The sequence below is a fragment of the Drosophila sechellia genome, chromosome 2R (genome assembly GCF_004382195.2).
Source record: "Drosophila sechellia strain sech25 chromosome 2R, ASM438219v1, whole genome shotgun sequence".
Taxonomy (NCBI): Eukaryota; Metazoa; Arthropoda; class Insecta; order Diptera; family Drosophilidae; genus Drosophila; species Drosophila sechellia.
Window position 1 is genome coordinate 7,451,210 of NC_045950.1, and position 11,392 is coordinate 7,462,601.

The 11,392-nt window shown below is 45.2% G+C and overlaps 6 protein-coding genes across 7 annotated transcripts; 2 read left to right on the forward strand and 4 right to left on the reverse strand.

The window, feature by feature from the left end:
• Positions 1–356: 356 nt before the first annotated feature.
• Positions 357–1,583, reverse strand: LOC6608624 (troponin C). 2 transcript variants are annotated; one of them, XM_002033322.2, is made up of 4 exons: positions 1,476–1,583; positions 1,178–1,352; positions 862–1,113; positions 357–465 (listed from the first exon to the last, which is right to left on the reverse strand). In XM_002033322.2, exons 1-4 carry the CDS (start codon positions 1,485–1,487, stop codon positions 437–439), a joined length of 468 nt encoding a protein of 155 aa, XP_002033358.1. In that variant the 5' UTR covers positions 1,488–1,583; the 3' UTR covers positions 357–436. The 2 variants fall into 2 exon arrangements, with proteins under 2 accessions (XP_002033358.1, XP_032571764.1); XM_032715873.1 differs by lacking the exon at positions 1,476–1,583 and having other exon boundaries at positions 1,178–1,385.
• Positions 1,584–4,279: 2,696 nt separating this feature from the next.
• On the reverse strand, positions 4,280–4,821 carry LOC6608625 (cuticular protein 47Eg). The gene is made up of 2 exons (XM_002033323.2): positions 4,719–4,821; positions 4,280–4,650 (listed from the first exon to the last, which is right to left on the reverse strand). The coding sequence occupies exons 1-2, from the start codon at positions 4,728–4,730 to the stop codon at positions 4,309–4,311; spliced, it is 354 nt and encodes a 117-aa protein (XP_002033359.1). The 5' UTR covers positions 4,731–4,821; the 3' UTR covers positions 4,280–4,308.
• Positions 4,822–5,213: 392 nt separating this feature from the next.
• On the reverse strand, positions 5,214–5,990 carry LOC6608626 (trafficking protein particle complex subunit 2-like protein). Its single transcript, XM_002033324.2, has 5 exons — positions 5,880–5,990; positions 5,657–5,826; positions 5,514–5,601; positions 5,370–5,449; positions 5,214–5,305 (listed from the first exon to the last, which is right to left on the reverse strand). Exons 1-5 carry the CDS (start codon positions 5,910–5,912, stop codon positions 5,260–5,262), a joined length of 417 nt encoding a protein of 138 aa, XP_002033360.1. The 5' UTR covers positions 5,913–5,990; the 3' UTR covers positions 5,214–5,259.
• Positions 5,991–6,060: 70 nt separating this feature from the next.
• Positions 6,061–7,335, forward strand: LOC6608627 (protein Vhl). Its single transcript, XM_002033325.2, has one exon. The coding sequence runs from the start codon at positions 6,195–6,197 to the stop codon at positions 6,729–6,731; it is 537 nt and encodes a 178-aa protein (XP_002033361.1). The 5' UTR covers positions 6,061–6,194; the 3' UTR covers positions 6,732–7,335.
• On the reverse strand, positions 6,798–10,265 carry LOC6608628 (WD repeat-containing protein 48 homolog). Its single transcript, XM_002033326.2, has 9 exons — positions 9,977–10,265; positions 9,679–9,898; positions 8,623–9,617; positions 8,464–8,568; positions 8,261–8,400; positions 7,996–8,191; positions 7,740–7,934; positions 7,576–7,681; positions 6,798–7,452 (listed from the first exon to the last, which is right to left on the reverse strand). The coding sequence occupies exons 1-9, from the start codon at positions 10,016–10,018 to the stop codon at positions 7,409–7,411; spliced, it is 2,043 nt and encodes a 680-aa protein (XP_002033362.1). The 5' UTR covers positions 10,019–10,265; the 3' UTR covers positions 6,798–7,408.
• A 425-nt stretch (positions 10,266–10,690) lies between these two features.
• LOC6608629 lies at positions 10,691–11,381 on the forward strand. The gene has a single exon (XM_002033327.2). The coding sequence runs from the start codon at positions 10,779–10,781 to the stop codon at positions 11,238–11,240; it is 462 nt and encodes a 153-aa protein (XP_002033363.1). The 5' UTR covers positions 10,691–10,778; the 3' UTR covers positions 11,241–11,381.
• Positions 11,382–11,392: the final 11 nt, after the last annotated feature.

Genomic DNA, 11,392 nt, shown 5'->3' on the forward strand with positions numbered 1-11,392 from the left:
GGCAAATGGAATGTGCACGCACTGCCGCAAGCAATGGCGGAAAGATTGAAACAAAGAACTCCGCATGCATCTGGCCACGTTGCGTATGCACAACATGCATCACTCATACGCCGGGTGGCCTTGCCAAATTAACACACAAATGAGCAGAGCCGCCACGCCCACTCCCAGCCCATTGCACAAACATCGAAATTTAATAATAATCCACACGCCAGAGGGTGGCAATCGGCAATTAAGATGACTCAACTCGGATGCAGATGCACTGCAGCCATAGAATGTTTGCCGCGCTTTGGGTTTTTCTACTCAATCAGTTCCTGAACGAGCGGATTATTTATAGCGTAATTATGATTACTCAATCGTAGAAATAAAATACAAAACGTTTATTCAAGCCTAGGGTGTTGGGGGTAGACAATTATGAGATACGATGGGTCCACAAAGCTTACTCGCCAGTCATCATTTCCATGAATTCTGTAAATTAAATTAAAAAGAATATTATTAATTAAGTGTTGATAACTAAAATATGGGAAATTGGACCACTTAAAACAAATTTGTTTCTTTTCAAACTGGTACACCATTCGAAACAATTATAAAAGGCGGAAAATATGAACGGATATTGTTTTAGGAATAGTAAAAAGCCCCTTAAAATCTGGGGCAAAATGATCTGCTTGTTTCTGTGTAAAGATCTAAGGAACTATAAATAAAGCACCACAAGGGCGTCTCCCCTCGTCGGTGGGAATGGGGGAGGGCGGTGGCTCCATCGCAACAAATTGATATAATTTGTGTGGAAAATACCAAGGCAGCGGGCCAAGGAATCCAAGATCTTTATAGCCCGACTGACGGCGGCTAATTGGTCCGCGCACTTACCATCAAAATCAACGGTGCCAGAGCCGTCGGAATCGATTTCCTCAATCATGATGTCGAGCTCCTGTTCGGTCAGCTGGTCGTCCAGTTCCTTGAGGATCTCCTTCAGGCAGGAGGTGGGAATGTAGCCATTGCCCTGCTTGTCGTACAGGCGGAAAGCCTCGCGCAGCTCCTTCTGCATGGCCTCGTCATCCTCCTCCACGATGAACTTGGCAGCCAGCTGGACGAACTCCTCGAACTCCAGGCGACCGGATTCTGCAGGAGAATCGTGGATTAGTTTTGAGTACACGGCAATATACCATAGGCTTCGAACACTTACTGTCCTCATCGACCTCGTCGATCAGCTCGTCAAGGATCTGCCTGTCGAAGGGCTGACCCATAAGACGGAGGATATCGGCCACCATTTCGGTGGGGATACTGCCGGTCTTCTGGTGATCGAAGCTGTTGAATGCCTTCTGCAGAACGGCAATCTGCTCGGGGGTCAGATCTTCGTCCTGAGGAGAAAGTTCCATGAATTTCCATACATTACTTTGCTTGTAATTCGAAATAAATCCTTAACACTGCTTTCAAGTGCAAGGAGTTACCCCTAAGGGTTTCTATAATCCAGTGGCACTCACAATGTTGTCCATATTAAATCCTGTGCTAGTTGTTCACCAGATCGATCACCGCTAACGACTGAATCAGTTCCCCACTTCTTCATTCAGCTCTTGAGATCCCCAGAGACCCCAGAAACACCCACACACAACGCCAGGCATTCCAAAAGTAACAAGCTAATTTATGGTTTTCAGCAGCATTTCGAAAATAAAACCAAGCGAAATAAACAAAAGAAGTGAACGCGCACACACGAAAATGTGTTTTTCTAATTTTCGTGGAGTGAAAAAAAGGAAAATACGAAAAGCACTGTAAAACCATTGAGCATTGCCGAATTTACTGCGCCTGGGCACCAGAAAGCAGCAGCACCACCAATGCCACCGCCACCACCACCACCAAGAGCAGACGATCCGAACCACATCCACCCACTACAATACGATTTTGTAGTGGTTTGCTAAGCTTAACAATGACTATTTTTACCCGACACTGCGGGAAAATCACTATCAGTTTCGTTGGCAGCTGGAATCATTCTAAATCATGCTGTTGATAAACCAGTTTCAAATGCGCTGTCACCATCTGTTAAAATTAAGCACGCTTAATGACGATAAAAAAAAGTCTTAAATAAACTTATTTAAATAAACATCTCTTTTTATACATTTGGGAAGGAATACTGGTCTTTGTTTTTAGTCAATTAAATAACTACAAACTCCGGATGAAACTAAAAACCTACCCTGTTCTACGGCTTTTGAATTTCGGTTTCGCTTTTATTTGTAAATTACCATACGAAATGAGTCAGTGAAATTCCACACAAAATTGTTTAAGTAGTAGTAGTTATTGGCAATTAAATTTCGCCCAGTGTACGCTTAATTGGTGCTCATTTAAATATGTATCAGATATTCCCTCATAATTGGTTCAAATCTGATCATATTTTCCAGCTGGCAACGTGGTGACACGCTTTATGAATCAATCACGACATCAAATCATTTTATAACTCGACCAAATTAACGAGCAATTAAAAACCCGACATTAATTAAGAGGATGGAATCATTCCACACACACAGACATGGAAATATCAAACGGGCAATGTGTTAAAACATTTTTATAAACGATTCGAATATTGTCTTTTGCGATTCTGCTTCCCATTCGCATACATATATTCACATTTAAATCAGCCATAATATTAATTCTCGCTTCGTTTAATGCCATGATATGCAAATTGATTTATACATTTTAATAAAATAGCAGTTTGTGTGGCACACACGGAACCATCCAACGTATTTGTTTATGTGGGCTATGGAATATTGGGAAAATCGAGGAAGCCAAATGTTTGTTGCTTTCCAATTATGACAGCGCCAGCCAAAGCAGCCGCCAAAAAGTTGACGTCACGCTGACATATTGACCATTTGTTTATGCTCTTATTAATTTATTAGCAAGTAATATATGCGACACATATATCTCAAAATGCCAGGAATTAGTAATGGTCAACAGCTGAGCGGGAGAAAGGAATCCTTGGCGTGCCGCAAAGAATCCGGAAAATCTAATTGAGTTACACGGAGGAAATAATATGGTTTTGAACGTTAATTTAAAGCAAAAATATCTCAATCAGTTCCAATTTGAGTTACAAACCTATATTATTAAAATATAAGTGAAGTACTGCTTACAAATGATTTTAACACATGTTATATACATTTATAAAGTCATCTAAAAGTCTAAAGTCTCTTTTTTAAAATTCTCTTTATAAACTAAATGTTTATTCATATGCTAGAGCATTTTCCGGCAGTGTTTCCCGATCTGATCCCCGACAGTCTAGGTGGCATATTGACATCGCCCTCTCGCCATCTCAATCCATCATCGTTGAGATGTGTTTTCAACGCTAGCCATCTGTCGGGTTTTCCATGTTGTGCTTCCAGAGCGATTAGCCCCAACGACCCAGAATCCGAATCCAAATCAGAACCAGAATGCCGATTTGGCGGCAAATCGGTAACCGGAGCGCGCAGGCTTTTCAATGTTATTTTGACATTTGAGAGCAGACGATGGTTAGCCTTGATCGTCGGCGGATCGGGCACTTCAGTTACCTCGGATACTGCTACTTCTGCCCCTGGTTGCACCACGTAATTTACGATGGCATTCACTTTGCCCGTCGACGTCATAATTGCAGTGGCATAATCTGCATCGCACAACTTAAACGGTCGCATCACTTTCAAAGACCGAAAGCCTAACATTTGCATCGCAAATTATGACAACAAAGAGCCTGATTATCCCATCGCGATCACGTGACTAGATAGGGAGGGATTGCTAAATGTCTTCGCACAGATAAAAATGAACAATAACCTTTTCATTTATTTTGAATTATTGGTAGCAAGAAAAGAATAATATATGTCTGTGAATAATAAAAAACGAAATGCATACTTCATTCTAATATATGGAATTTCTTATTCTGAAATATGCTAAGGAAACAAGTGAACTTCGATTTCAAAACTGCAAAACCAGGTCGATAGTATGGTATAGTTGCAAAACTGATCAAAAACGTGATAACGTAACACGCTCCTAAGTGATCCTAAGTGGTGGTGGCACACAAACGGGGGAAACCCCTTATCGAAAAACGCAATCGAAAGTGAAAACTCCCTGAACGACCCCAAGTTCAGGAACAGCATGGCGTACCCAACAATGACCATCTGTCAGACCTATATATATTACGTACTAATATTTCATCTGTCTGGTTGACCCTGACCAACTAGTTTCTGTCCGCTTATACGATGGGTACATATGTTTGTCTACTCGGTTTAAGAAGCGACAGTCCTTTTAAAATGAAATTAAAAGTCTACGAAAGTAAAGTTCAACACATTTATTTAACATTATTTATTCCTTGGGGGGGTGGGCGCGGATGTACTCCAGAGAACGCTGGATGGCCTCTGGAATTGGGGGTGGGGTGGGCAGAGGAGGGTTGGCAGACACCACATTGTAACCGTTGGCATCGGCGACATATTGGATGCTTACTGGCACACCTTCGGGAGATGTCCACGACTGGGTTCCCGACACCACCCACTCTTCGCCGTTAAGGTCACCCTTCTGCTGCACATTGACAGAGTTGTCCAGCTCAAGAGCGTACTTAAAGTTGTCCACATTCACTTCCTGCTCGGCACGGAGAATATTGGCATCTTCGTTGGCGACGGCGACGGCCAACAGACAGGCGAAAGCAATCTACAAGGATTGTAAATAACCAATCAGCTAGAATCCTTTAAGGATCAATTTGTGATAAAGCGACTTACGAAGAACTTCATGTTGATTGTTGAAAGACTTGAGAAGGCTTACTGATATCGAACTGGAACTTCTGTCCGCTTTTTATATGATACTGATGCTCAGCTTACCTCTGCCGGTGGCGCCCAAGTTCAAGTCTATCGACGCGTAGGATTTAATTTCATTAATTATGCATAAGATAAGACAAAATACATGTTTATGTGTGCCTCGTTACTGTCGTTCAGTTAAAGTTCGCAGTGAATCCCATAACAGTGCCCAAAACAGACGGAAGACGAGTTTGACGCGGAGACATTAACTAACTATGTGTCAACTAGCAGACACATGTAAAGATATAATTAATTCTCGAATTATTTTTGTCAAAAATCTCGAATTAGCATAATATTTGGCTACGGCTAGCCAGCCAACGACCGGTTTGCGTATCTCCGGTGCGTATCTCTATTCGAGTCTAGCTTGGGGCGGTCACTTGGCCAGTCCACCTTGACATCCCTCCTAGGAAAACGTATGCATCTGATAAATAATTCGCTTTATTATTCGTTCAGTATTAATCTACATCTAGGCAGTGCCGCTCATCAGTTTCTGGACAGCACGATCGAACTTCCTGCAGATATAAAGGTGACGTATTATGAGTATGTTATATATTCAATAAGGAGGATCCCGCTTACTTTGAAGTCAGCGATTCGCCGGGAATGTAAAAGGGATTGCAGATGGCATCAGTGTAGAGTAAGTGGAGATTTCGGAAGATCTGGAAGATACAAGGGGTACGAGCTATAGGGGCTCTCATTTAGATAGTAAGATTGAAAACCCACCGCTCGAACTTCGTTTTCCCGAAGAGCAACGTTGCTGGAGTCGATGACCACTATGAATTTCACCCGAGTGTTGGTCACAAATCCGTATCTGTAATGAAATCAACCATTCAGTTGGAAATTCACCAGCATGAGCAACCAAGTACATTTTCTGGTTCTCTGTCGAGTAGAGTAGTCCCAGGTACAGCTCCTTGGACTCCGGAGAACCCTTGCCAATCAGACACTTCTCCTCCACGACGTCTAAGGCGGCGTTAACATGATATTGCAAGTCCAGTTCCTGCTCCATATCGGAAGTTGTCAGGTACAGGGGGGCGTTCTGTGGGAATTAGTCATGCTATTAATTGTATTCAAATGGAAAATAAAACTCACATCCTTGCCAATAACTGCTATGCAAAATGCCATATTTTGTTACTTCTGGGTGTTTATTTGTTTACTTTTCGCTAGAGGCGGAAGCAAATCAGCTGATTTACCCCTTATCGATAAGACATTCATCGAAAGTGTGGCCAGCTGCAGCGACACGCAGCAGGAAAAATGTTACCGTAACTGATAAGAAGTGAATTTTATCTATACTTGTTGTTAGCTTGTTGTGTTTTGATTCAATCCAATTACCACGGCTTGTGCGAACGAAAAACAACGAAAATTGATTTGGCAGCCATTGCAGATCGGCTTAGCACGCTGCTAGAGATGGCGCTCCAAATAGCGCAGAACAACCGCGACGGCCAGCACCTGGTGGGCGCTGATCAGGGAAAGGTGGAGGTGTACGTGCTGTTTGCAAACACCACCTACCGCACCCTGGATCTGTACTGGGTGTGCGAGCGGGATCGGGAGAACATGTACCTTACCCTCAAGCCCTTCGAGGAGGTGCGCGTGAACACGTTCACCACGCACAGCTGGCTGTTCCGGGATTACTACACGGGCGAACGGATGCACGTACGCTCACAGAGGATCTTTCAGCCGATACGGGTGCGGGTGCCAAAGAACCAGCAGAGTCCGGATCAGCTGGTTGATGTGCGCAGCGAAGTGCTGATCCATTTTCCGATGAGATCGCTGCGCGAAAACTGCCTCTGGCTGGTCGCCCGCTGGCTGATTCGGACAAGCAATGCGCCACGAAGGATTATCCACGGATACCACATACCCTCGACGCTGAAGCAACAGCTGCTCAGCCTGCTGACCTGCATCGAGTCCTATTCCCGAGTGGCGGGCACCCGACGTCGGCGTTAGGAGCGCACTCCTAGTTGTTAGTTAAGAGGGCGGGTAATCATCTTAGGGACTGAGAGACAGGCTTGATTTCCAAATTTAATAACTTTAATTGATTTTCATCCTGGTTTTCGATTTTCGCTTATTACTTATGTACAAATTGGCTTGCATAGAGCTCTTTACAAGTTGGGCTACTACCATTGCATTGATTTTTCTGTATATTTAACAGATTTCTTATACCTATGTACAAGTATGTACTATGTAAATAATTATGTATAAACCTAATGTGAAACAAGTGTGAATATTACATACATACATATATGCGCAATACTCTAGGTCTAGTTGCTTCAGATGCAAATACGATTTAATGGTATGTCTGCAGTTACTCCCTTGCAATGCTTATCTGCGTGTGTGTCGCAAGCTTAATTGTTATAAGTCTGAATCTGAAGTACATATTTATTCCTAACGAGAAGTGAACAAACAAAAGTACTCCGGTGCACTTTTAAATTTAAAGTTAACGCTCGTACAGATTCTCCTTGAATGTGTTTGTGTTTGTCAACGAGACGAATCGCAAGTTAACTCAAATATATTGCAAAATCAACTTATAAAAATATAAATTGTTAATCGATCTGCTCAATCTCGTTCTCATTCAATAATGCATCGGTACTGCTTCGGTTAGGCGGGAGATCACTTGCCAGCGTTCAATACTTGCGCGTCACGCGCTCCAAGCTATCCCCGATCGAACCTATGGGGCGGATATATATAAGCACAACTCTCGGTTAGGCAATGGCAATTGCAGAAATCAAGTATGCGTTGTGTTTGTGATAGGAGTTCTTGTGTTGGTCTATGCGTGGGCTCTCTTATTTACCATCGTAGTTGAAATTCTGTTTGGTCTTGTACTGAAACGTTAGATCGGTCGACTGCTTCCAGATAAAGTGGCGCACCGTGCGCAGGTCCATGTTGGGGTCCACAACCTTTAAAGGAAAGACGGTGAACGAAGGCCCTTAAATGAGATTTGTCCATTTGTCTTACCACATCGTTACACCACAGTTCAATTCGTTCCTCAGCTGGCAGTTGGGATCCCTCCGAATTAGCATCGCTCTGGCTATTCTGCAGTGAATTGTTAGCATTGCCCCCACTTGGAGTGGTTTCCGCATTCAGCACCTTTTCAAGCACGTGCTCGCAGACCTTGCGACACTGAATAAATTCATTAGCCACCAGACGATCCTACAAAGTGAATATAAATCGTGTTAGAACATGAGTTTGGTTTGGTATCGAGGACGACTACCTTCTTCGTTCGTTCAGGCTTGGTCATTTGCGGGTGAGGTTGCAGGAAGAACGGTATTTTGAGGAACTTGGGAATGTTCTTCTCGATCACCACGTCGGTCACCCACTGTGGCGCCGTTTCGTGGAGCAGGGTACTTTCGCTATCTCCAGCTGCATCGCGTACCAAAAGTCGACAAACAGTGCGGCCGCCCACTTCACTGTTTAATTTAGCCAGAAATTTGAGAAATTAGTTATGGTGCAGATAAGGTTATATCGCAGCCACTAACCTAAAGATGACGGGCGTGTGCTTGGGCACTTGGAAGTAGCCATTGCCGTGCATATCGGGTTCCATTTCGTTTGGTGGTATGCTATGCGGTGGTGTCCAGTACTCTAGCAGGGCCTCTAAAAGTAACTTGCCATAGTTGATCTATAAAAAACAAAGCTTTTTAATAAGCATTTAGTTTGTGAAAGGGTCTGATGAGCGATCAACCTTAATCTCTGTTGTGGGATCGACGCACTCCGGCAGTCCAGCTTCAATGGAAACCCAAGCGGAAAAGCAATCGACTTCCTCCTGGCCCAATACAATCGTTGGCATCTGCAAAGTATTATTAAGTTAAACGAACTTAAGCTTCAATAGAGGTTAACTCACCCCGGTTTTTAGATCAACAGTGAACCAGTTTGGAATGTAAACCTGCTTATTACGCTTCTTCACCTCCGCTTCGTAGTCAACGGCGCCCAATTGCTCTTTTTTGACAACTCTCAGCACATCGTACACCACGACCTGATCTTGTGAGTCCTTGGTTATTATATAACGCTTGTCGTTCAGCACCGCGCACTCTTTGATGGCGGCTCCACCTTTTATGCAGGCCACCTCAGTGCCGCCCTGTGTCCACTGTGCGTCCATTCCGCCCGAGGAATTCAATGTGCACCTGTCGTACATGGGCAGCTTCCAGCAGCGAATGTCCGAGTTCCAGGTGGTGGCCCACACCCCAGTCTTGTCGATGTTGTAGCCCAGACTCAGCACGGGCGCCTGCTCCTCGCAAACAAGCGTCTTGTTACTAGGGTTCCGCATCTCGGTCACAATGATGTTGCGATCACGGCTGCCGGAGATGATGTACTGGAAGTTCTCGCTCATCAGCAGCGACCACACGCCCTCTTTGTGCACGTGGATGGTTTGAACACAGCGCTGTTGGCCCAGGTTCCACACCTTGATCGTGCCGTCGGAACTGCCAGACACCACCTGGTTTCCATCGGGCGACACCACCAAGCAGCGCACGTTCTCCGTATGGCCTCGCAGCTTCATGATGCGCATACAGGTGCGGGGATCCCAGATACGCAGTATATTTTCCGTGGACCCGCTCACAATCACGGTGCCCGATGGATTCATGGCCAAGCTGTAGATGGAGTCCTTGGACCCGGTTAGACTAGAGGTGGTAACCGTGTTATTGCTCGCCGTGAGCGCGGTCAGTGTGTTCACGTCCCACAGGAAGATGGCCTTGTCCAGCCCAGCGCTGGCCACCTGCTCTCGATCCTTGGCGTAGGCCAACGCCTGTACGTAGTCGCGATGGGTCCGCAGGGTGGACATGCAGAAGCCTTTCTGGGCGTTCCACACCTTCACCGTGGTATCACAGCTGGCGCTAATAACTATGAGTGCGAAGGATTGAATGATATATGAATGGCTAAACTGATCTGTGGAGCAACTCACGGTTCCTGCCATTGCAGCAAAGTACTATGTCGTTGACCCAGTCGTTGTGGTGCTCCATCGATTGTATGTACTTCTCGCTGGAGTCCGTCCGTGTATTCCACACACGGATGATGGCGTCTCGACCGGCGGAGTACAACTTGCCGTTATTAGCATCCAGCTGCAGAGCGTTGACGCCATTCCGGTGCTGTTTCTCCTCGGCGTCCCGTATCACGAAGGAAACCTGGCGTCCGGCGGTTTAATTGAATTAGTTTGGGCTTTGGTGTCCGCTTTCCTTTCCGTTTTCATTTGGCGCACTCACCTGCATTTTCTTACGTGCCTGACAAGTTTTGTGCGTCAACATGTCGTTCACGGATCTGCTTCACTGTGGCTCTCGTCGATATCTCTGGACTGAAGTGCTTCAGGAGCTGGTGTTGGTTGTTCTCTGCTCGCTAGGCGCGCACATTTATCGACGTTGCTTTGGGGCGGCTGATATTTACTTTTTGCAAATTTAAATCGAGGAATTTCCAGGCAACTACAAATTTTTCGCACCTATTTCGCTCTCTGTCTCTCCCCATTCGGTCCTCCCACCTCTCAGGCACTCCTCCACTCATTCTCCTGCGCCGGCTGGTGTTGCCACCTGGTTTTGCACACCGTGCCGGCTGTTCAACAGAGTTGACACTTCTTGTTCAAAAAGGTGACTCGTTCCGGAACCACTAATATAAATAATTTGAAAATTTTTAAAAAACCAGCCAAGAAAATAGGTGTAACCTTTGTTTTTATTATACATTCACCAAATATCAGGGCTAATGTTCTGCTAATACGCCCACTCATATGAGCCTTCCATGCGTTAAAGCCTTTGAAAACACGTACGCCTCACTGTCAAATGTGTACATTAATATATTAGGAACACTCAGACATTGACATATATTGGCCAAAACATTTACATCTTTACACATATCTACCTAGAACCAGTGATATTCAATTTGCAGATTGTCCGCGAAGCCCGGCATAACTTTCACATATATCGCGACCTGGCAGCCCTATTCTTTACATAACAAGAAGAAGAAGACTCGTCGACCTCACCGGGATCCAAAAACTTAATTGCATTTTCACCAAAAATAATGGCCGGGACACAGTCAAAAGACGCCTGCAGCATATGCGACAAAGTGGGACTCAAGCCCTTTACCCGGGATAATGTGTTCAACTACTACATACCGCTGCACGGCCTGGTGAGCTACGGAGCCCTTGCGGTGAATGTTATGAACCCCCAGATCGTGCCCAAAATCCTGCCCAAGAAGGACCTGACGAACGTGTTCCTCATCTCTGCGGTGGTGGGCAGTGCCTTCTACATTTACGGCAGGCCCCATCTGAAGGACGTGAAGAACAACAAGCGAGGTGCATATGCTCTGCTCGGCGCCACCCTGTTCTCCATGGGATCCGTTCTGGCCTGGGCGCTCATCAAGTCCGCCCTGCCACAGGACAATGCGCTGCTGGCGACCCTGGCGGGCTTGGGAACTGGCGCCGCCATCGTGAAGGTCGGCACTGATTACATTCAGGACGTGGACAAGCTTCAGAAGAACTAAATGATCTGATCGATACGATATAGGACTGAGGTATCCGAACCCAAAATTGGGTTCGTACTGTTATTGCTGTCTTGGCCGTACATAGCTCGTAATGCAATATTATCTCCCGCATATTTGAATAAAATTATACTATAAACCCGACGGAGCGGTGT